This window comes from Bradysia coprophila, unplaced genomic scaffold, assembly GCF_014529535.1.
Source record: "Bradysia coprophila strain Holo2 unplaced genomic scaffold, BU_Bcop_v1 contig_415, whole genome shotgun sequence".
In the NCBI taxonomy this organism is placed as follows: domain Eukaryota; kingdom Metazoa; phylum Arthropoda; class Insecta; order Diptera; family Sciaridae; genus Bradysia; species Bradysia coprophila.
This window is the reverse complement of record NW_023503670.1, coordinates 412,405-438,472: the sequence shown is the minus strand read 5'-3', so window position 1 is coordinate 438,472 and position 26,068 is coordinate 412,405. Positions and strand designations below refer to the sequence as shown.

The 26,068-nt window shown below is 34.5% G+C and overlaps 3 protein-coding genes across 15 annotated transcripts in view; all 3 read left to right on the top strand.

Moving 5' to 3' along the window:
• The first annotated feature begins 2,187 nt into the window (after positions 1–2,187).
• Positions 2,188–3,045, top strand: LOC119082340 (extensin-1-like). The gene is made up of 2 exons (XM_037191853.1): positions 2,188–2,250; positions 2,461–3,045. Exons 1-2 carry the CDS (start codon positions 2,248–2,250, stop codon positions 2,980–2,982), a joined length of 525 nt encoding a protein of 174 aa, XP_037047748.1. The 5' UTR covers positions 2,188–2,247; the 3' UTR covers positions 2,983–3,045.
• Positions 3,046–4,435: 1,390 nt separating this feature from the next.
• On the top strand, positions 4,436–7,324 carry LOC119082402 (retinal dehydrogenase 1-like). Its single transcript, XM_037191933.1, has 8 exons — positions 4,436–4,615; positions 5,451–5,555; positions 5,629–5,729; positions 5,787–6,199; positions 6,264–6,425; positions 6,485–6,831; positions 6,893–7,125; positions 7,184–7,324. The coding sequence occupies exons 1-8, from the start codon at positions 4,580–4,582 to the stop codon at positions 7,242–7,244; spliced, it is 1,458 nt and encodes a 485-aa protein (XP_037047828.1). The 5' UTR covers positions 4,436–4,579; the 3' UTR covers positions 7,245–7,324.
• A 3,477-nt stretch (positions 7,325–10,801) lies between these two features.
• The window catches only part of LOC119082303 (whirlin), a 45,720-nt gene continuing 30,453 nt past the window's right edge, over positions 10,802–26,068 (top strand). For all 13 annotated transcript variants that reach the window (XM_037191799.1, XM_037191794.1, XM_037191798.1 and 10 more), the window contains exons 1-2: positions 10,802–11,105; positions 18,088–18,332. The gene's annotated coding sequence lies outside the window, so the exon portion shown is untranslated. The remainder of the gene's footprint in view (positions 11,106–18,087; positions 18,333–26,068) is intronic.

The following is a 26,068-nucleotide window of genomic DNA, read 5'->3' as shown; positions in this document are numbered from 1 at the left end:
ACGTCAGCAGCAGCAAACATATATACATTCTGTTTCCATCACACTTTACTATGTGCTGGATGTTTAGATGTGTCTTATGTCTTCTGTAAGAAATGATGTTCAGTTCTCGCATTCCAATATTTCCTTTCGGTTTAATTGAATTTTAGAAATGGTTCCCGTCGTTGGTTGGGAAGTTCGTGCTGGAACAGGAACAGATGAACCATGACAATTTTTTTATTAAAATTGTAAACTGTGACAAACCGACGATAATTTTATCTTCAAGTCTATCGAGGTTATCGAGTCTAGCTCGTCGATCTGAGAGTTTTCCGATTCTGTACTCGTTTTGTCTTTGTGTATTCTTACCATCAATTTTACTATTGAAACCACTTGTCTTCGGGTATGCATTTGAAAACTAATCACTTGATGAAAGTAAAATGAATTGTTGCGCCCAATAGGAGTAAAATTTGGAAATTTATGTGACAACGAAAATTGTTCCAGAAAAAGCCCCAAACTGCATTCTCGATCCCATTTATTTATGTTTTCGGGTGTATGTGAGGTTTTCGTACAGCAAAAGAACAAAGACATCCCTGACCGATTTATATTTCGGAATACAATTTTCTGGCTGTTTGAATATCTGTTTGCCACTGAGTGTAACTGTGTTGAAGCGTTATATCGGGTGCTGTGTGTATGGTGTGTGGTTGGTTCGGTTGTGCACGGAACGTAAAAAGGATATACATAACAAGAATTTCCACATTTTGTGGAGCGAACGAAAATAGGTCATGCTTATGACCTTCACCTCGTACAAATTTTTCAAAAATTTACGTACGTACAATTTACCTTCGTCTTTCTCCAACTCATCCTATTTACGAGATGAGGATACGCAATGATTTATGTTGTTTGTGGACGACACGTTTCACATTTGAATTTATTTGTTTGTTTGATGGCGGTATGTATATGGGAATATTTTTTTTTTATTCGTTATTAGGTTTCGGATGGGTTTGCCAAATATTTGCCAATTCGTGTGAATGTGTTTTATAGGCACGAACGTTGGAGAGAATTATCCCATCGATAAAATGTGGGAAAGTGCAGTAAACATGTATACCGAGATCCCATGTGGAAAAATATACCAGTAACACAAGGTGTTGAAATACAAATAAGTTAGGTGCGAGATTGAGTTGACGAAGGTTTTGTGTGTTTTGATTCACTGATTCACTTCAGGTGATTTTCATTTTATTACCTTTGGGAACAATGGGTTTCCGATTTAAATGAGTGATATCTCGTTAGATTCGTCTTTGAACTCTATAGGGAATACGCTTCCTTAATTTTTTCGATTGAACACTCACTGTGTGATCATCAGAAGATGTCTGGTATCGTTGGATAGTTGAAACTAGTCGTAACATAGACAGACAGGTCGAAGTACTTAAATATTTTCCAGTGATCGAATTGCAGTCAAAATGGTTTATCAGCCATTAATGCATAAGAATCGATATCTTTCAGCAACGAGTAATGTCCATGTTGGAAGGCGAACTCTCCGAACATTTGCAATATTTTTGGTCATAGCTCCCATGAATTCACTTGCATCAATTGTTTCATATATTCCACCTGCAGACATTTCGAAGGTCGACATAATTACAGCATTGTAATGTTTTAAAATAATTATTTCTTGAGTTATTTGCAAAAAACTATTGTCGAGATCTTCTGACATGCCTTCACTTTTGAACGCATTTTCGCATTATAACTCTTGAGCAAAAGTTTTCATGTACTCGATAATTGAAATTCTACCAGAAGTTGAGGAGTATATTTTAGAGCTGTTCGCTTCCAAGACAGATCATTCAAAACTCCCAAATGTTTTTGTCACTACATTCAATTTGATTAACGAAACAGTTGAATTAAAAACTACCTTGTGTCTCAATCAGCTTAAAATAATGCCCTGGAGAAGCAAATTTAAATGACCCTTCTAACCGTAACAATAAAAACGAGTTTCGAAGCGTTACGTCGAACTCGTTACGTTTGCCAAACGTTTAGCATTGGCAAAGTTACTTCCTTCACTTAATTTATAATAAGTGCAGTAGTAAATTTATAAATAACCTTTCCGCTTGTTCCTAAAGCCGGTTTTTCTATCGTATGCACCATGCACCATATGCACTTTTCAAATCGTAGGTTAAGTAGTTTTTTTTTGTATAAAAGCAATTATTTTTTCAAACATGTCATCACAAGTGTTTCTGCCATCAAATAAACAAAATTACTTTGGTAACATTACCATCAAACATGGTAAGTGCAACGATTACATCTACACGAAAATTTCAATCATTAATAAAACTATCGACTCTGCTACTTCTGTTGATCTAAGTATTTTCAACAGCTCGGTTTTACAGAGTTTTACTGACTTAGCAAACACTTTGTTGCATAAAATTGAATTGTTATAGCCGATTTATCAGATAACTCTTGTTAATATTCCCTCTATTTCCGTATCATTTAAAGGAACTTTTATTGGTTATTTTACTATCTGGATGTGCCCTGTCCGCACCAATCCATTCCATCCATCAGCGCGATGTCTCACATTTGTCGCCTCCATCGACTCGCTACGGTGTGCCCGACAGAAGAATTTCTGCGCCTTATCCACCACCAGCTCCAGTTCAGGAATACGGTCCACCTCATCATGACGAGCCAGCTCCAGTTGAACCATCAAACGAATATGGACCACCACATCATGATGAGCCAGCTCCGATTGAACCATCGCACGAATACGGACCACCTGCAAACGAATATCTTCCGCCACCACCACCACCACAAATTCCAAGTTTGCCGGAAGTTGTTGTAAGTCATCCATATCCTGCACCAGCTGATCCAGTCCAGGAATATGGACCACCTGCCATTCATCAAGACATTGTCGCTCCAACCAATGAATATGGACCGCCAGTTGAAGCCATTCAGGATACAGTAGTGTCGGGTCCGTATCCACCACCACTTTTCGACTCACGATATGGCGCTCCAACACATTAGGAAAGTACGTTAATTTATAGTATTTATTAATTGATGTTGAATAAAAACTGAAAGACAAATTGATAGATTGCCTTTTAATTAAGAACTTATGTTTTCATTCGAACAGCAATCTTATCACGCTATAATCCTTTGATTTTTCACTTCTTTTGTTTAAAAGAAATCAAATACAATGGTAGATTTCGAATCTATGTGTGTCCTTTAGGCTCGGTACAATTCACCTGAGCAAATCTATTTCCAATCAAAATCCATACACTGATTTGCTCAACAAAGCAAAGCAAATTTTAAAATGATGAAATAATGTTGAATTTATCACCCTAGGGAAACACTTCGGCGCTTATTTCCCAAGTCGTTTAGGAAAAACGTTGTTCATAACTTATACTAATACTAGATTACTATCTCAGAGAGGTAATTAGATATCTCGTATCAAGAGGAGTAAAACTATCCGAGCGCGTTAGCCCGAGGTACTTTTACTCCCCGTGGTACGAGATATTGAGGTAGCTTCCTGATATAGTATGCTAACTTCATTTACGAGTGTAGGGAGGGAAATGCCTAGTAGTTTAAAGGACTTTTTTTTAGCAAATTCGATTCAAAGCATTTTAGCATGTGGTAGGAAAATAACTATTTCTCAACTCAGCGACGAAAAGTGTAACTCGGTGGTAAATGCTTTTGTGGCACACGCCTTTACGGTGTGGGATAAAAAAACGAAAAGTAGAGTTTTCGTATGGATTTTGTTGATCCGAGACAAAACCGAGTTTTTATTCCGAGTTATGTAATTGATTTTTTAAACTAGCTCAAAAGAGATGCACAACGGCTTTATTTCAAGTATTCCGTATAGTATTCATATCATACATTTCTAAAAAAAAGAAACAACAAAATTCAGATATCCAAAGGTTATCATTTTTATGCAATTTTAAAACCACCTTTCTGAAATACCTAAAATATTATAATTTATTCAGTTTGTTGTCTAGTTGGTTGTAATTGTCTTGACAAAAAGTATTAACGACAACGTCAGTCTTGCGAAGAAATTAAAAATGGATCTATTCGTTTGAGGTATGAAAAGAGGCTGATGCTATTCGCACGCGCGTGCGAATAGTCAAAGTGATGAAAATACTTGTTTTTCACTTGGTTTTTGTTATCAAAATTTCTATGTAGATTTTCTGTGAAGAAAAAAAGATGGAAGTAGACCCAAAACCTACTCATTTCAGATATATAAAACAAAATTAACAAATTACCACATTTTCAATGTTCAATTTTCAACGTTTTCAATAGATAAAACATACGTAAAACAAAAATGTGCTAATTCCTAATTTTTGATTGTATTTACAAACTTTCAATTATAAGAAAGTCATTGCTTTTTCCACAAATATCATCCGTTTAATGTGCAAACGAATTTGTTTATACCCATCGCTCGAGATAAGATAAGGAAGTATCTTTATATAATTCAAATACACATACAGTACTATCAAACAAGATGAGATTACCAGTACCTACTGTGCATAAATAAGCCAGTTTTCACTCTGACTTGACAACTGTAGCTGCTGCATAGGTTGACGAATATTTTGACTACAAAACCCATAAAATAAGATTACATTTTGAAATGGCGAATCCCAATCAAGAAATCAAATACACAAAGGTAATTTCAATGCATCATTTTGTGAATATTTTTAAATTTGTGCATTTCAAACATGTATGTATATAGTGTTTATGAGGTTGAAGCCGACGTTTAGAGCAGTGAAGTGAAATTCAATTCATTAAATATTAGTGTATGTTGTTCAGACCGATACAAGTGTGCCATATTGTACTAGAACTAAGGATTACGTACAGTTGTAGTAATAAGTAAGCGGCTAGTAATCTATTATTGAAAACGATGCTAAAAATTTGTGCAAAGTATATGTTAAAGCAAATGAAGTAATAGATTTTTTGGTAGTTAACACTTGGAACCCTCAAAACCAGAAATATATTCAACAGGTCTGTGATAAAAACGACTGTAACTTTCTCTTGTGATATTTTCTTACTTTTTTGTTCCTGTTTTGTAAATTTAAATTTTTGAACTGGCTTGAATAAAAAAAGAAAAGAAATATATTTAAGAAGTTTAAGTTTATAGTGGAATCATATCATAATAAATTGCTCGGGCAATCAAAATATACTAAAAATATAATTACTACCCGGTAAATCACAGTATATCAATGCACTTAAAGGGAAAGAGCCTTACATTTTTTTAGCGTAATATTGTAGTTAATAGAAAATTTCAATCCCATATTTCTACCAGATTTAGCAAAATTACGAACTACTATATGTTTACTCATCAATCATGTTCGAGTATTTGTCTACGTGAGCATTCCTATTATCCAGTTATTTGCTAGATAATTATAGTTACTTTTCATTATTATCAGTGGATTATTGTGTGTGCATTACAAATAGGCTGATAAGTACGAATTACCGGACAAGAAACCTTTTTTTTATTTTAGCTGTTTATCGACAACAACTTTGTTGATTCAAAGTCTGGCAAAACTTTTGCAACCATCAATCCAGCTAACAAGAAAGTTTTAGCCAACATCGCTGAAGGTGATAAGGTAATACGACCCGATAATGACTTTAAGATGCATAGCCATCATCGGTTCTACGTTGTTCTTTCATTATAATTAGGCCGATGTCGATGCAGCAGTAGATGCAGCTGAGAGAGCATTTAAAAGAGGTTCGGTCTGGCGTAATTTAGATGCATCCGGACGTGGAAAACTTATTTACAAGTAAAATAATTTCTTGTAGCACTCAAGACTGTGTACATCAGCAGACATCTTTCACAGGTTAGCTGATCTCTTGGAACGTGATATGTTAATTGTTGCTAATCTGGAAGCTCTCGACAATGGAAAAACTTTCAAAAGCGCTTGTGGTGATGTTTTCCATTCGGTTGGCTGTCTTAGATATTATGCTGGATACGCAGATAAAATTACCGGCAAGACCATACCAGCTGATTATGGGTTCTTCGCGATGACACGGCGTGAACCGATTGGTGTTGTGGGTCAAATTATTCCATGGAACTTTCCATTGATGATGTTGATTTGGAAGTGGGGACCGGCTCTAGCTGCTGGATGTACGATTGTATTGAAACCTGCCGAACAAACTCCATTGACCGCACTATATATCGCTGCGTTGTCGAAGGAAGCTGGTTTCCCTGATGGCGTTATAAATGTTATTCCAGGGTACGGTCCAACTGCAGGTCAGTAGTTCGATTCACACATTTTACACGTTTGACCAAATGTACTTTTAAATGTTGAGAGCAGGCCACGCAATATCAGCTCATCCCAGAATTAGGAAAGTGGCATTCACCGGTTCAGTTGAGGTTGGACGGATCATTATGGAAACAGCGGCAAAATCAAACTTAAAAAAAGTCTCCCTTGAATTGGGTGGCAAGAGTCCATTGGTCGTAATGGATGATGTTGATGGTGAGAGGATATGTGAGCATTCAAGACTTAAATACACATTTTAACAAGAAAACTTGCAGTTAAGCAGGCTGCATCGATCGCACATGAGGCTATTTTCGCAAATCACGGCCAAAGCTGCATAGCTGCAAGTCGTACTTTTGTTCATGAGAAGATCTATGACCAATTTGTTGAATGCGCAAGGGAGTTAGCCAAAAACCGGAAGGTCGGTAACCAGTACGAAGACGTCGTACAGGGACCACAAGTTGACGAAGAAATGTACACAAAGGTGTTGAAGTATATCGACTCGGGAAAGAAGGAAGGAGCAAAGGTGGAAGTTGGAGGAAGCTGTATTGGTAACAGCGGATTCTTCATTCAACCCACAGTTTTCTCGGATGTGACCGATGACATGACAATTTCCAAGGAAGAAGTAATGAAAACTAAAAGAAGATATTTAGTAGATTTAACAACTAATTGACGCTTCGCGACAGATTTTCGGCCCAGTTCAATCAATATTAAAATTCAAAACATTGGACGAGGTGATTGACCGAGCTAATCGAACCAATTACGGACTGGCAGCTGGAATAATAACGAACAACATTGACGCTGCTTTCACTTATGCGAAAGCAATCGAAGCAGGTTCGGTGTGGGTTAACTGTTATGCGGCTGTTGTGCCACAGGTACCATTCGGTGGTTACAAAGAATCTGGTTCCGGTCGAGAATTGTAAGATTTGAATATTTTCATGTAACGAGGTATTCATCAAAAATATTTATTGTTACAGAGGTGAGAATGGTATTGAACTGTACTTGGAAACGAAGTCCATTTCCATCAGATTGCCATAAATTACGAAAGACCTTCACAATTGAAACGGATGAAGAATGATACTTTTTGAGTAATAAACAATCAATGAAAAAAATATTGAAACAGTCTTAGTTTCTTAACTCTTAGAATTCCGGGAATTATTCAGATGGACTATTTAATGAGGTGCGACCAAAAATAGCAGAATCAAACGAACCAGGAGAAAATGAAAGAAATGCTTGTCTTTACAGTAAACGTCAGTTAGCCATGGGGCATTCTTTTGAAGAACAGCCTACCGAAATCGGATGCATTTTCCAGTTGACTTTTTTGTATGTGCCGAGAAAGGTATTCAACCCTGGACGCCGAAACCACTTAAAAAAAAAAATCTTCGAAGCTTGTGTGGTTGGTGAAGGGTGATCGAAAACCGAAAACTTGCACTTTTCTTACAAAACTTACAGGATCATGTGGGGTGTCATTATAAAGGTGATCACATATACTATTGAGCTGAGTAATAAAAAAATAATGAAAAAATGCAATTTCATCGACCTATACCTAACGGAAGAGTTATTATCCGTTCAAGTCTCACAGATATGGTAGGAAAAAAATGAAAAAAAAAACATTTTTCAACATTTTCCTACTGCAAAATGGATCTGTTAACGACCTCTGCCGCACATGAGCGGAGTATCGCCAGATCGGGCATTTCATGCTGATTTAAATGGAAAAATTCAATTTCACCGACCCACACCAAACGGAAGAGTTTTAATCCGTTCAAGTCTCACAGATATGGTAGGAAAAAGTTGAAAACAAATGTTTTTCAACATTTTCCTTCTGTAAAATGCATTTAATCAGAAAGCACTTTTTGTACACTAATAGTGTACCTTATACAGCCAGTTCGGCCCTGTAAAAAAAAATTTAAAAGAAAATTCCTCTTACCGTAGTTAAAAATATGCATGCACATTTTAGTTAAAGGTGCACTCCAGTCGAAAATCCTCACTTTAGGCTCTGTATTTTAACCGAAGTCTTACACTCGTCTTACAGACATTTCTTGATGTACACAAACGTGCTTAGTCTTGTTGAGTATCATTTGAAAGGTAATTTTATGCTTTTGGGTCATATAGGGTATTATAGGGTTTAGATGCATATGCGGTTAAATATGGGCACTTAAGCATTTCAACTTCTATTTCATCGTAGATTCCACATAAGACCATATTTGGCCCAAAATCACATAAAACTAATTTTCAAATGATACACAACACGACCATCTACGTTTTGTGTACCTCGAAAAATTTCTGTAACAGTGTAAGTCTTCGGTTGAAAACTTTAACTGCACATACACGGTTGGTTTGAAACGAGATTAAATAGGGACCGCCGACCACCAATAATTTTTTTTTCATATTTATAATGAGTGATGGACAAGAACATCACACAGGAAAAAATTAGCCCGAACCCCTGAGCCGTTTCTGAGAACCAGTAGATGCGCTACCACGAGCAGTCAGACACAGCCTGATCACAAATTTTAATAGGGATCGGTAGAGGGAAAAATTCTAAGATATACTGTGTAAAAATTATTGCTTTCGGTCATTTGCTCTCGGAGCAATAACTGTTGAAAGTCAAAATTTCACCATTTTCGAAGAGTAATATATCCCTGACAAAGTGACCGACCCAGCCAGTTAAGATTGATTCTAGACGCGGTTAGTAAGCTCTTTCGAATGACGAAAAAAAAAATTGAAAAAGTTCTTTTATGTTACATTTTCAGAGAAGTTACTTTTTCCGCTACCCTCGGTGAAATTTGGCCACTTCTGTACCTTTCTGGTAGACTTGTTTCAAACTTGCCCCTAATATTATAGCCTGAGGAATAAGCTTTTCAACGATACTAAACATGCCATACTTGATCACCAACAAGTACTGTTGATGATTCAGTTTTTCAATCGAAGTCAGTCTACTCGAAAATCTGGAGCCCTCGAAAACGAAATTATTAAATTTAAAGATTTTTTTGAAAAGAAGTGGACTTTAATGACTCTCTGAGTCGGTACCACACATATAATTGAGTAAAAGACATTCAATTGTAATATTGGCTACAATATCAGCGAAAAAAAAAGTTTGAAATGAAGCTACCAGAAGGGTACAGAAGTGACCGAATTTCACCGAGGGTAGCGGAAAAAGTAACTTCTCTGAAAATGTAACATAAAAGAATATTTTCATTTTTTTTTCGTCATTCGAAAGAGCTTACTAACCGCGTCTAGAATCAATCTTAACTGGCTGGGTCGGTCACTTTGTCAGGGATATATTACTCTTCGAAAATGGTGAAATTTTGACTTTCAATAGTTATTGCTCCGAGAGCAAATGACCGAAAGCAATAATTTTTACACAGTATATCTTAGAATTTTTCCCTCTACCGATCCCCATTAAAATTTGTGATCAGGCTGTGTCTGACTGCTCGTGGTAGCGCATCCACTGGTTCTCAGAAACGGCTCAGGGGTTCGGGCTAATTTTTTCCTGTGTGATGTTCTTGTCCATCACTCATTATAAATATGAAAAAAAATTATTGGTGGTCGGCGGTCCCTATTTAATCTCGTTTCAAACCAACCGTGCATATTTTAGTGTGGATGAATTTTAAAACCAATAAGTCCCTATTCGGCTCAATAGTGCATGTGATTACCTTTCTAATGACACCCCACACGACCCTGTACGGCTCGTGTACTGGAGAAAGTTTTGCAAGTTTTCAGTTTTCGATCACCTCACACTAGTCACACAAGCTTCGAAGATTTTTTTTGAAAGTGGTTTTGGCTTCTTGGGTCGAAGTCATTTCTAGGTACATATAAAAAGTCCACTGGAAAATACGTCCGATTTCGGTAGGCTGTTTTTCAAAAGAATACCTCCATGAATTTGTATCATCTGTTTTACCACTCTTACAAACAAAACAGCTGAAGTAAATTCATGACTAATTTTCACTCACGGCGACTTTAATTTGAATCCTCACATTTCTATTGACCTTACCCTGGAAATGACAGAAAACCGCGTTTTCTTTAACTTCCCTATGCAATATTTTTTTCTTGCACTAAACTCACCTTTTTTTAAGGTTGACCAAAAATTGGCCTTCAAGTTCAAAAATCATAAAATAAAGCAGGTCGCCTTCGCAAAGCATCAGCATCATGCTACGAAAACGTCCCAACTTCAAAAAAAACTACCCCGGTAAAGTGGAAATTAACTGAAAGGGAAAAGTTTGTGAAAGACTCCTACAAAATTGAGTTAGCAAGCCCAGCTAGAGTCTTAGGCTCAACGGCTGAATTAATAAACCTCATGTTCGACAATTACAAACACGCTCTAGTGAAACGAAATCGACTCTAACTTATTATGAAATAATTACTTCATATTTGTAGTAATTTAAAATGTAATTTCTCATAGTTCTTCTGTATTATTCGAATGTGATTGTCAAATTAAAATTCCAATAATATTAAAAAGAAAACTAGTAACTTGGTTAGTTACTTAACCTCTCGCCAATCGTACCCGTCAGTTGTACAAAATCGCTGAAAAGGGATGGAAAATAAATTTCCCTCGATGAAAAGCTCTGGCAACACTATCACATATGTAAGCAGCCATTTTCAAATTTTCAGTTCGAGGTGAAATGTCTGAGCGAATAGACGTGTTTGTGATTGTTCAAGCGCCCACAAGAACTTGGGTGACCGCTCCCAAGTGAAATACTTTACAAAAATCGTGTAAAAACTATTAATTCGTTAACTTTTAACTGAAAAGAACACTCCATTAATGGAAAAGGAATTCATTAAAATGCATCGACTATTAGCAACAATGTGAAAATTCTGGTGTTTTTATCGATTCCTTGTCGACAGTCGTAGAAAAACTTTTTCCACGCTTTGACAGTGATTTTCACAAAAATTTATTGACTGGTGAGGTCTACATATGTGTGTGTCTATCTATACAAATACAATTATTGTATTGCAAACGTTCACGTCCATCCGTGCTTGTATGTGTATTGCGAGACGGAAAAGTCTCGTTGGTTGTGTTTGAAAGCGGTTCCTACGAAAATGATATAGCCTTTGAGGGAGTATATGTATTAGTCTCGAGCTTTTGTACTGGGATTAAACCACACAGTTTTGTTGTGTTTTTTTTCAGTTATTTTGTTCATTTTTCGTGTACCGTAAGAAATTAATTTATTTTCCTTTTTGTTGTACCAGATAAGCTTTTGAGCTTCGATTATACACACAATTGACAGCCCCGTAGTTTCGTTCTACTTTATTTCAATTATTAAATTAAGCAAAGTGTGTTATGTGTGTACCTGTTACGAATGTAAATAAATTTTGATTTTAACTGTAGATTTTGCAATTTTAAATTGAAAAATCCACTGAGAGTGTTGCAGGTGGAAAGTTAAATCCGACTTTAGCAGTTTTCTGTTACTTACTATACAATTTATGTTATACACCATCTGTGGCTTACACCACAAATAATGTTTCTTTCGATTTAAAATTGAAAAATTTACCTTACGGCTACGGAGTCGATATGTAAAAGTAGAGCCAGTATATTGCCAGTACCGTTGGTTCTAGACCTTGATTTAATGCTAGCATACGACGAATATGAAAAGTGTATGGGTGTGAGTCGATGAGTGTCTGTGTATGTGCGAGTGTACGTGAATTTCATCTAAGATTTTCTTGTCTTGTCTTCTTAATTTCATTATTTATTAACTTTTTTCGAAGGCGTTTCAATATTAGGATTCTTGTTAGATAATGGAAAAGCTTGCATGCTTGAAGATTATGCTCGAACGTACAATAATAATGATACGGAATGTTCGCAAATTTCAGAAAATTCATTAATTTCACTTTACTTCATTTGCTATAATAAGGAATTGGTGTTGGAGGGGTATCTCTTTGAATACATTTCAGAAAATTTCTTTTGCTTTAGTTTCGCAATCGTGAAGAAAAGTCTGTAAATTTTGTCTCAATTTAGCATTTTGTTTTGCAATAATAATGTCTAAAAAAAATCTTTCACGTTCGGGATCGTTAATAATGATTAGCTTTCGTTCCACTTTCACAGGCATCAAAATCATTTTAATGGCAATATGGTCTGTTCAAAGCATTTTGAGAAGGCCTTTTTTGCAACTAATTGATATTTTCCACTTTCGATTCATCACATTATGACTGTAAGTGATTCTACACTATACAAGTAAAAAAAAAACAATTCCTGTACTCGTAAACCGTTTGAAACGTCTGATTACAATCAGAACACGGATAATTATCTATTGTTGACCGTGTTAACTCAAACAGGGGATGAGCATTGGCCAAGGATCATTTTAATAGCCAATGTGAAAACTAATGAAGTAGAAGATTTAGAATCATTCACTAACCGTATTTCAACAATAGGACGATTTGATGATTTAATAGCGTTTTGTGTGTCGTTACAGAAAGGTTAAATCATATTTCCAGAACGATAAACACTCTAAATTCACAAAATTAATCGAAAGTGTATAAATAACACGGATGCAAGTGATTTTTTGTTGTACCCGTAGCTGTAGTTAGCAATTTTCGCAATTTTCATTTTATTACCTCTATTAAAATAGCGATGTTGTAATCAGATCGGCCAATAAACATTTATCGCAACAAAATTGCCATTAATAATTACTGCTATTACGATTCGGTTGCCCTTTTCATCTGTACGTATATAAAACCAACCCCGTTTTTATTTTCGCTGCGAAATTTTTAATTAAACGTTTTTATTCGACTGTAAATTAATTTGTATTTATCAAAAATATTTAAAATGTTGAAATGCCGAATGCCGATGGAGGATGAATCGTTCGACAGACTTACCGCCTCCATAATTACAGATTACCACAAAAGCAAAAAAACATCAAACGATGCACATTTATAACTCAAAATAAATTTGCTTTATTTAAATCCGGGAACGGGGTAAAAATGTAATGACACGCTGTCGAAATAGACTGTACATTCAATGAATGATATTTATAAATTTCATTAGATTTTTCTCGTTCCTTTTGTCAGAAATTTACGGAAATTAATATTCATTTTCTGTCCATTAATTTTCCAATACCATCAGCAATCTAAATGAATCGATTTCTTACTGGAAACTCGGAACTCATTTATTTTGAATTATTAATGCTTTCCACTCGATAGAAATATTTAGCAAAATTTTAGCATTCCATATCGTTAGTTCGTGCTTAACTATATTTCAAGTGGCACGTCTTCAATGACATTACCTGGTAATTTTTATAACGATTCTGATTCTCGTTTATTTTCGGAGAGCGAAATTTTATTTTGGAGAGGATTATTATGGAATATTTAACGAGTAACGGTGTAATATTACAACCGTGCATAAATGACATAGTATTACATATATGTGTATTTCATGCATTGAGACACATTTACTGGGGCGTATCGAATCTTGAGACTTGTAAGGTCCACGACAGCCAGTGTGCGGAAAATGTAGATAATCGAAAACTGTGTCCAGGCGTCTGGTCGATTTGGTTGCCTATATCATCAAAAATTCGACCTTTCGGACTTTTCCTTATATTTACTGATAGAGAACTGATTTTGTTTAGCTTATGGTGTGAGGTTGTGGTGGAGGCCAGGTACTTCCAACAAACCAGGCATGTCTCTGTTTCTGAAACGAATGAAACCTCTTTTTTCAAATTTTTGAATGCACTAATTAAGCGTATCCACGAAGCCAGTGCACCGGTGCTGGTGAGTCAACGATATCTTGGCCAGTAAGTACACAACATTTCATGACAGTAGCTGAACTCGTGTACAGTCAAGGACTGGTTCAAATTATCGAAACTTAATAAACATAAATCAATCACCGGAAAGTAGAATATCTTCTAGTATTTTATAGTGTCCTTATGAATGCTTATCGTCTTTATGTTAGCTGCACATACCATAAATTATATCTCAGCAACTTTTTCGCATTCACATGTCCACTGACTGTCGCCATTAAGTCCATGTTATCCCTAACTGTTCGTACATATATATCATCTCTGAATGGTTGAATGCTTAATTTATATCTCATAAAATAGAATTAATTCGTTTTGTGTATTTAATATATGGCAATTGTTTACATCCAAATCTGATCTCTTTTTACGGAAGAATTCAATCGGAATACGATGTTTATTTGATTTTACCTATTTTTCTGTCTCCTATATCCATTACAATGACACATTATATCTTCCAATCACCCCAGTTAATTAAAAACATTAACCATAATCAATTATTTCGCATTGTCCACTCATAAATCAACACACCGAATAGGAACCAGTTTATGTCCCACAGACATCTTTCCTTTCTTTTTTGTGTTATCTTTTCGCAAGCGGATATTATCGATCAAAATTTTATATTTCATATTCCCAGGACGATTGGAATAGCAGGTCAAGATAATAATAATAAGCAAAGCCTATCCCACCCACAAATATGTTTGTTACGTTCTTCTTCCGTATAGCTTTTCCATTTTTCACATTTCGCTGGCGATTTTTTTTTTCTTTTTCTCGTATATTTCGTTTCCTTAAACAACTTGTAGAAGGCTCACTGGTGGAAGTAATTTTCGGTTATATGATTTGGTCTGATAATAATTTCGACTTTGAGAACATAATAATGTACACGAACCACATTTCTGTATACCATTGATGGTTTCGGTTGGAGTCTCGTTACGATTGACTATGACCAAGTTCTATAAATAGGGGGAATTGTTAAACAGAACGAAATTGTTGTATACATAACCGAAAACGTGAGGAGTTATGAAAAGTGTATAAAATATCCTCGAAAATATCATGACTAAGAAATACAATTTTCAGAAAATTTATTATTACGGCCAGAATTATTGACCAACGTCGTTTTTATGTAACATTTTTGTGAGTGTGTGACAAAAGAATAACTAAGGTTTTTTTTGGGTTCGGTTAATTAAATATTCCACCGTTTATTGTGTTCGTTTGTGTTTTCTCGTTGAGGAATATAATGTGCTGTGGCACAGACTTGACACTAATAAAAGGCTTCATTTACATAAACAATTGAGTTCAACCGAAAATAAAAAACAGTCCCCGTTGAAATTCAGCCGATTCTGTCCACTGTACGGTCAATAATAGAATTTATTTTCATAAATTTGTGATTACGTCGACCATTAAGATAGCATCAAAAATTTACAATACGAAAATTTATTGGTTAACATTTATACGACATTCAAGTGTAGGGTGTAAGGATATTGTTAACGAGTTTCTTATTAAATTTTGTATTTGATCGGATAAGCTATGACCGGACATTCCAAAAATTGTAAATGAAAATGGAATGTTTCACCATATTTTTGATCAATTTTTCTCAGTAGATTGCTTGTGCTTTCTAGTAAAATTTAATTGGAAGATTTTGGTACATGCCATTGGGATGTTTATGTACGTGCACTTACCACTGACACAATACCTATGTGGTCAGAAATAGTTATTTGTTTGACGAGGAAAAAAAGTTGGAAATTGCGTTTCAGGCTTTCCGCAGTTTCAGCGGAGGGATAAAATAACTATTTTATGAGAAAATGATGTTTTGTTGACGCTTTGTCTGTTGACAGTTCTGATATAAATGTCTATCTTCTACCCTCTTGTTTCGACAGTGGAATCAACCGACAGTCAAATTTATTCATTCCTTTGTTTTTGTTGTCAGATCTTACAGCTAGAGAAATTATTCAAATAGAAGAAAATTCATACTTGTTTACACAGCCATATGACAACTGTTTGAATTGACTTTACGTCCACATTAATTACACTAGATTTCGTGTGAATTTTGTTTATCCGAGGCACAGCCGAGGTCAATAAGCGCATGAAAGCTAGACTTTTCATTTTTATCAAAAAGTACACTCGCTCCGCTCTGGTCACAAAACTTCGCTCTTGTTGGGATTCCCTATTTATTTCCCTCGGTAAACTAATAACTATTCATTGGTATTATGTAATGCACATTACATTCTGCGGATTTCGAAATTTTTTTCTAACTTGCATGTATCTTAAGAGGTGAAACTTAGAAAGCTTATCCTTGACAGCATTGAAACCATTTTAATGAGTCCTTTAGTTCAATAACTTTTAACAAAAGACCGAAATTTATCGGAGGGAATTTGGTAAGTTTATACTAAAACTATTTCCACGCTCTACGTTATCACACACATTTCCAATTAATATTAATGCGATGATTTAACAGTTTAGAGCTTTGTATTTGTTGATGCAAATGCCTAAATTTTAACTTCAGTTCTGCTTACAAAAAGGTACAGACAATGTTTCCAAATTAAAGTCGGGTTAAACTAAAAGTTTCATTAAATACGTTGTGATTAGATGGTTCTTCTTGGTCAGCGTACCAACTTATGTAATTGTGAGGGTCATGTACGAACAATGACTCTGTGTCTTCTGTACCAGCCAATTTCCTTTTTGAGTTTCCAACACTTTTCGCTTCTGTCCTCATAAATAATAGGTACAATGATTCGATGAACTTTTTTTTTTGAATTGCACCACTGCAACAATAACCGTTTCGGAGATATTCAACTTCCCTTTCGTTATATTGGATGTGTGTACTTCAATGCTTTATTGTAGTATTTATCGTTTGTGTGAGAATTGTGAAAATGTTCGGAACAATAGGGAAAAAACAATAAAAACCATACTTGAACAAGTTATTGTTGGAAAATATTGCTGAAAAAACATGTAGCACATAAGTTTGGTTTTTATTGAATAATAATTTTCCAAAAAATATTGAACCCGGTTCCACCATTCAAATATCTATATCGATTTATAGATAGAATTTTTCTGAAATCGTTTACGAAAACATAAATGTGGGTTACTTTCAGTTGCTTTTTAAAATACAAACACAGATCCTTCGGGGTTGAAAAAAAGATTACAGAAAAATATTGAATAATGGATACATAGTGCAAACAATGAATGTTTACTTAATAGAGCCATCAAAAAGAAAATTCAACGAAGCTTTCAATCTATTAGGTTTTTTTTTACTTTTAATGGGACAATGATGTCATCAGGGTTGTGCGAGGGGTAACTCACCACGCAGGGTCATTATTATCACCAAAGTCCATTGCTGATAACTTAACTTGCAAAAAGAGAATAACTGGCGTCTAATACACTAAGAAATTTTCAAATCGTTTTGTCGCGAGTATACCCCTCAGATAATTTTGTTTTTCTTTAAAAGAAAACGCAAAAATTCAAATTGTTGGTTTTCAGCATTTTCTTTGTGTTTCTCATCCGCTGTCTTTACAAAATATATTTTTTTTTGTTCGACCCGTACAAAGTACGAGACTATTATCTTTACCATTATATCGTTCCAAGGTATGTTTTTTATGGAAAATGTATAAATCAATACGTAAATGTCAGTATATATCACAGATCAGCTGTTATCCATAGAGCGTGAACGTTATTCGTATACGGCTTCGTTTAGGGTAGTCAACCGATTTTTGTTTTCTGTTTGTATTCCATTTTCAAATGAGAAAAAGTCTAACGGAGTCATTTGGCTCAGATATTGTTTTTTTTCGAAACTAATGTTCTCCTTTTTACTTGCAAATTTTTAGTTAACATGAATGATCATTTTGGATGATTGATTTAAATACACAATCGAAAGAAGACTCAAAGTTGATGTCAAGACTATACGTTCGAATTTATGTGACCTTTTTTCACTTTGAATGAACTTATTATATGAAAAATGGCATTTCTTGAACCGAGTCTTGAACTGAATAAAATTCTCAATCGAAATTAATTCAGCGTTGAATGGGTCCATTGCAGATATTATTCCTATATACCATACAGCACACAAAACATTTTAACAAAATGTGAATATTTATGAAGTGAACTGTAACATCAAAAGAAATTTAATCAAAAAGAATTTTCTTCTTCTATGTATTCTAAAGACAAATAGCAAAAAAAAATTCTGCTTTTTCCTTTATAAAAGTTTAAAGCGAAGAAAGCGAAAAAGGATCGAAAAATTATATCGACGATATGAAAATGTGTAACGACATAGCAGTGGATTGAAAATAAACTATGGTGTTAGTTGTGAAATTTAGTGTAAATTGCATTGGAAAAACTTTTTGAAAAGTCATAATGGAAAATGTTCGGTATGAAGGTGTACTAAATTTTGGATAACGTTTAGAGAAAGGTAAGTTAACCATAAATATTAAAGCGTCCGTGTTTTCTTTACCAATTTTGCAAAATTTCCGATGCATGATGCATGACCAGACAATATATAGTTGTTAATATGTACGTGTCCAGACTAGGGAAATGTATTTTGACCGTATATCGTGAGAAAGAATCTTAGAACTATTTTGGAGAAATCAGTTTACTTATACATAAGCTTGATCCCTATAGGACCTATTGCCTATGGTATAGGCTAATGCTGTTTGGAAACTAATGCTCAAACGTCATAATAGATTTTTGTAGAATTCTGTTACATTTCCAGTACATTTGATCATCAAGTTCACAACTATCACATTTCAGAGTGAAGTTTTTTTTCACGAGAAAATAGAGCTCGACGAATGAAGTCTATTTGCTACATTGATACATGCGAAAGTGCCTAAAATCAATCGTTTAAAACAGATACTCAAAAAAAATTTCATTTAAGTGCCCGAAAGCCTGAGAAAAATCTCAAAACTCCGTCATTTTCGGTCCCGTCACATGAAAAAAATTATGGTGCCTCTACAGGTCATCGCAGATTTCCGATATATATTAACAGACTAACTGATTTTCCTAAAATAATTTGACACAAAATCTGGACTAGATTGTAATATTCCAGCAATGAACTGCAGAAAATTCATTTTTGGATGATTTTTTGTATGGTGAGCAGAAAATGTACTTCCCCCAATCCCTGTAAGATACCGAATTTTGTACTTCTTCAATTTCACTTTTCACTATGGTAGTGAGCTCATCTTTTTTTGTCGATGTTGTCGACAACAGATGACTATAACCGTTTCTAAAGTATTAGTACTCTAAATTGGTTAATCGCTGCAGTTCTAGAACTGGAAAAATCGTAATCTGTAAATTATATTGTTTTTTTTCCGCAATACATAAAAGTGGAGTGTTTTTGTTGTACATGAAAATAGGAAATAGTTACTAATGGTACACTTCAGCTACAAATTAAACTATCACATCAAGCTTGGAACATGCTTTTCGTTCTTTCCTTTCTAATTTGATTTTCATGTTTGATTTAATCAAAACTGGCATTGCCTTTCCAACATTTATACATTTTTCGATAAAATGAAACGTTCCAACGCCAATTTCGCTGGTGATTTATTGTTTACACAAAAGCGTTTCGAACAAACGAACCAGAAGTTTTCGGATAAAGTGAAGTGTTTGTTTTTAATTGAGAGTAATGTAATTGTGTCGCAGATGAAAATTTTGTATAATTATTTTCAATTATTTTTTAGAGAAAGAGAAAAAAAAACGAAAATCGATAATCAATTGCTATGCTTTTTCATATTCCATAAATAAATGTTTATTTTTACTTGTGGCTGTTGTTTCGGTTCCATAAACGATCCAACCGTAAATTGTATAAAATACCATACCGTTATTCTATATCGATTTTCATACCCGTCCAAAATATGAAAATTGTCTAGGTTAATACAGAACAACGGTACCATATTCCTCTCTAGTCAGAGAGCAATTAAAAACAGGAATCGAAGTTATAACCCGACTAGGACTATGATTATTGTAATACTATACCTTGAATTCATAGACGTTTCTCATCAGACTACGTATTCTACCATCTTTGTATATGACAGATCTGGGACTTATATTTTTAAATGGGATGGAAGCTTTCATGTCCGTCCAGATGTTTTTATTTACTAAAACGAAATAATCGAAACTTGAATTTGACCATATCGGGTGATGTACACTGGATTCACTAAAATTCACTTGCTTCTTTGCTACAAGACTAAAACAAACAATTTTGTCGTTCTTAAAATGGCTGGAATTATGTGAAATTCTGTTCACATGTTAAATATTTGATTACGTACACAATTTACTCGGGTGGTATATAGTGTCTTTTTTCCATGTTTTTAGTGCACATCCAGATGGTTTGACTCGCTGGTGGTACGTGCTACAACGTATACATATTAAAAACGAACATAAACAGAAAATATAAATTTTTATTCTGTTTTGGCAACGATTATGTGAAAAAAAAGCGACGTAAGAGCACAATTTGTCGTTATTTCGGAAAAATTTATTGATAAAACAATAAAAAAAATGTAGTGGCAGGGTTCACCAATTTAAATATTAAATCAGCGGCTGTAGTTTTTGACCTTTATGTTGATATTTCAGTGGATTTTTTTTTATAGTCGCCCAACGTTTAATTCAATCCGATTCCAGGTCGAGCATGTTATAATTTCACAGGAACGGTTTATTTCCAATCGGATTATTTCTTCTTCCTTTTTTGCCCAACCATCGCCGTCACATAAATAAACACGAACTGTAGAAAATGCATTTTGTGAAATGTTTTTCTAGGTTTTTTCTATACTTGATCTGTACGTGTACGACTACTCTAGAGAGATGATTTTGGGTGGAAACGAAGCAACCACACTGCATACATGCAAGTTGGTCTTATCAACGTCCAAAGTTATTTCTCTCCTTTTTTCACATAAAATCCTTCATTTATATGTAACCAGAAAAATGCAATAATATCTTGCGCCTCAAGAGGAGAAATATTCGTTTTGGAGGAATTGAATAGTTTCCCGAGGCAGAATTGTGATAATTGATACCACATTCATCGAACTTCTGTACACTTAATTTTCACTCGGATTATTTCGCGCTGCAGGCTAGAACAGCATCCATATTCGTTACAATGTTCTCCGGCAGCCTCATCAAAGGCATCAAACTTTTCAATTAAAATACTAATGAACTTCATCTTTCGACAAGCAACAATGCCTTCTGCTGTACCAATAGAAAGTTGTTGTGTTCGGATATAACACAAATGATTATGCTTATGCAGCCAAGTAGTCCACTTTGTATACACATTTCAAACAACCCTAAGTGAACATTTCAAGCCGTACATGCATATACTTGTATCCATCCAATCCATGCCTTTGTCTGAATATTGAAGTTTCAATGTACATAATAATCAAAAAATAAAAAATTAAAGATTTTCTTGCCGTTGCCGTTATATTTGTCCAACGATTTTCCATCTGTACGCCGTACGTTATGTAAGAAATGTAATTTATTTTCTTTCAACCTGAATGCATTTTATTTAAAAGAAATATTTGCTTTGGCGTCTACAGTCTCCTAGGTAAAACGAATTTTCGTCTCTTAATTTGCAAACATAAAAGAAGAGCAGACTATTTTGTCGTAGGTAAATAACTCAGTAATTTCAGTTTCTCTTTCCAATACATATTGAGCAACCGAAAAAAAATCTTATTATCTTTTTAAAAATGTGTATCTCTGCTCTTTGTTTGTAATACTTGTAATGTGAGGCTATGTGTGACCTAATAGTTAATTGCATTTTGGTTGGACATAAAATTCTTTATTTGCAAAGTTAGCTTGTGAAATTACAGCAAGAATATGAGAATCATAAAACTCAGTGACACATTTCTGGCCAAGACATTCTTTAAATATATTTTTTACCATGAAGCCATGATGGCTCATTTTTGGCCAAATCTACATTTTTCTCCATTTGACCAAAAATGAGCCACCATGGCTTCATGATAAAAAATCGATTTAAAGAATGTCTTGGCCAGAAATATGTCACTGAGTTTTATGATTCTAAGATTCTACGACTGCTTTGTAGATTACGCCCTTGTTCAGAACTCTTTATTTTGCTAAGTGCGGCGTTTACAAAGTTCCAAACAATTACGTAACTTATTTACTCACTAAGCCGGGAAATGAGTGTTAAAGCTAATGTCAATGACTTATTTCCTGTGGTAATGTGAGAAAAATCTACTACTTCATTCGCTTTCACTTTGCAAGATTTCAAGGATGCAAGATAATGGCAAAAAAGAAATAAAGCCAAATATACCATGACATCAGTAAGAACCAACTTTCATGCACTAAAATGATCTTTCCAAATATTCTCACAAATACGAACGTGGAATTTTATGATTAAAATCCAAGAAAATTTGTGAAATTTCCAGAAAATTCATGAAAATTATCGAAAATATTTTCATTAATTTAGGACCTGTTAGTTAATGGATGAAATGATAGAATCTTGGTGTTAATTAGGGGAGATCTTCATTTTAGTCATCTACACCGAGTAACAAAAATCTTTTGTGCATGCGGAAGAATGGATATTTACTGAGGATTAGCTTGTTCGTCTACTGTAACTTTATGACATTAACAAATAGAAGAAAATGAAACTTTGTCACACGTCATTTAGGCCATTATGACACTGGTACACGCAAATTAGTGTAAATGACCGTTACGGTTGAACTAATCTTATAAGCGATTTTCGGTTCCCAACCAGTGTTGGGGCATTTATCTCAAGTAAATTGTGAAAGTAACGTGTTGCACTGATGATCATTAATCCACCACATTTTCAACATATAGCATTTATACGTCACGGAGACCGCATTTAATTTGAAATCGATAAACCCACCGAGCTGTGGTTTGTCGTTGTCATTCCCATTACAATTATTCAAAAGGAATGCAGCTGCTTCTGACATGGGAGTAGGATATGTTATAATTTTTGGAAAGAGGTGAAATGGTCATGCGGCAACGAGGATGTTGGTGAGCTGTGCTATTGGCGCAAATAAGCCATATAAGTCACTCTTTTACGTTGCTATTCGTATGCTGAAGAATACCATCTACTGAAATATCTGTAGATGTATACAATATGTCTATGCGATGTGTGTTGATGGGTAAACCAATGAGTTTCCAGTTATGTCGCTTCTATCGTTTATATTAAAATATTGTCGTAATGGGATATTGAGCTGTGAATACGTGAATGAATTTAATCATGAAATAACTCACATTTTATTAGCTTTGGGGATTAGATGGGTTTTCGTGGAAAAAAGGAGATGAAAAATTCTAGTAGCCATAAATATATAGTTCTCAAAACTATACGTATAACTAGAGCAACCGTTCTTTAACAGTGCCAGATCTACCTTGTATAATATATAATCACCTCTTGATTTCACTTCCCCACATTCTTTATTGATTCTGTACATTATTGTAACTGGATAGGTGGATAGAAAAACGAAGAAGAGTTTATTGGTTTTGCGTCGACATTTTAACACACACTCTTGTTCCTAAACTGTGAACGATTTGTAAAACATTGTTTACTTTGCAATTCTATATATGACTCTATTTTCAACCAGACAAACCTTTGCTCAGCACCATAGTTGATCTGATTAAATTTGAAAGCTCGTGTAAGTTTTTTGTTGTTGTGCACGTAAGACAATAAGCGAAAGTTCACATACTAGCGTAATAGAACGGGAATTTTTTTGTGATTATTATTAAAGGGACGGGGTGGCGTTTTCGATGGAGCGCCATGCCATTTGTTTTATTCTAAATTCGTTTAGATTTTTAATATTGTACAACTTAGTCGATCGATACGTTGATAGTTACTATGGGTGGCAGGTGGATGATAGTTCGATTTTACCTCACTGTCAAAACATCGTTTGAAACCACTAGTTAGAAGTAGCAACGCTTCGCCGACAGTGTTTCATCTTACATGTACCATCTCGATCTCCGCTCCAGGAAATTTTGTTTATTTCAAAAATAAAAATTTGCAAATTCGGTCAAATTTTAACATTTGTTCATTACGACTAAAACTCAATAATTGAAAGTCCATTGATAAACCGTAACCAATTGCAAACTTAGGGATAAATTGGTGACATCAATGATGATAAATTGTATAGTATTTGTGTATCAGAGGAGAATGAAGTTACAGTTCTCCCTTTGTGTAAATCTTCAATCCAATTAATTACGGTCCCCTAAACTAAACTTCTATTCAAATTCGTATTTTATCTAAAATAAACTAAAAATTTTTACAATGAATGATTGAATGAATTCAGTCGCTTTGATTACATTACATCGATATTTACACATCTGCCATCTTCAACACTATTCGTAGATTTTATGTTTTGCACGAAATGAGAGAAATGGGAAATGGTGCAAATTCTACTTGATTAAGAAATTCAATATGCCCTCTTCAACGTCCTTGGTCGCAATGTCTCCTTCATCGAAATGAAATATTTAATTCAATATGCTCTCGTCTAATTGTAATTTCTTATATGCTAAGTGGTAGCCATTAAATTTTAATATTTGGTAAAAGTTTGAGTTAGACGAAATTGCTTTTTAATTTTGGATGAAAGAGAGAATTGCAATCATTTAAAACATTTTGAAAATGGCTGTTATCGACATCAACTAAAGAAATAAGCGATGACCAACGGTTAATTTAGTCCACTATATAGTGATAGTAGACTATTCACCTCTGTCCACATGTTTATTTAGACACTTGGGGAGTTATTGCATGAGCCGAAGGCGAATGTTATAGCCCCAAGTGTCTAAATAAACATTTGGACAGAGCTGAATACGCTATTTTATCTACCGACGGCGAAATAATAGCACTTTTTCACTGCTATTATTTCACCTAGGTAGATAAAATAAGTTTTACAACAAATGAAGTACAAGATTTTATGCTAAAAACTTACCAAAGTAACAACAGATGTATAAAATAGATACTCCGAACCTATACTTTGATTAACATTCAGTATTCATCACTATTTATCCAAATATTTACCTTTATAATCAATATCAATTTGTTGTTAGAATTTGAATACAAGGTCTACGTGTTGGGTCAACCTTTGTCGTTGATATTGTTGCAAGCAAAAATTCACTCCGCAGAATTTTGTTTTGCCATGCGTTCGTTTTTACCTTCACTTTAACCAAAATGGTGCAGTCTCTACTTTTTACTTGGACTACAAACGTCCAACACTTCAGAGCAAAATTTCGAAACAGTATGTAATTCACAACTCGAAAATTTTGATATAATTGCATGCCAGTAATTAAACTCGCGCCTTCGGGTATGCAACTTTACAAACGTATGTGCAGAAAATATTGACCTGAAATGTACAGGAACAAATAAACCCAGGTATTTCCTTGATGAAACTTTGTTCAAACAGTAGAAACGTTTGAAATGGTGCTTGACTAGTACGCTTAATCTATGCGAACCAAAACTTACTCTTACTCACCCTAAGTTCAAAGAGTTAAATTTATCGACATGTCTAGCAATAATATTTCGTAATTTGGATAAAAATATTTCCGTAAACATTAAATAGGTTTAGCAAACAACAATAATTAACTAACCTTCGTATGCACGTCATCAGACAGCTAAATCTGCTGGAAGGAAGCATTTTAATTGCGTAAATCAAAGCAAATTGCTTTTGACTCGGAATAAACTTTATTTCCATGTAAAATAGCATCTGTTTATTTCACAAATATGGTTGCTTTCACTGAACTCTGTAACTGGATTGGTGCCAAGTAAAATAATATGAAAGCACACAATTATTTCGGGCGGAAAAAAAAATCCCGAAGAAAATTTAGTTTATATTTTCGGTTACATATTCTGTTGTTGGTATGGCACACGATGATATTAAATAAGAATAAAGGCGTCAAAATGGTTTACAAATTCTTCAAGTTCCTTATTTATCAAATAAACATGTTGTACAATTACAGAACATGCAGGCATTCGCATTTAACCAGACATACATGGAATAGTTTTAGTTGCTAGACGTTGTAGTTTTATTGTTGATAGTAGAATCATGTTTATAGACTTGCATTGTGAGCTATAAGTTGTTAACAGGAAAATGCATTATACAGCACTAGCCATACAGCCATACCATTTCTAACTGAAAATCTGTATCTATGTACGTTCCATATAATGTTGATACATAGCTTGTATATAGACGA

Coding starts and splice junctions, on each gene's coding strand:
- LOC119082402 (XM_037191933.1), top strand. CDS start 4,580: ATGGCGAATCCCAATCAAGAAATCAAATACACAAAG. Junction 5,730..5,786: donor CGTGGAAAACTTATTTACAA/GTAAAATAATTT, acceptor CATCTTTCACAG/GTTAGCTGATCTCTTGGAAC. Junction 6,200..6,263: donor AGGGTACGGTCCAACTGCAG/GTCAGTAGTTCG, acceptor TGTTGAGAGCAG/GCCACGCAATATCAGCTCAT.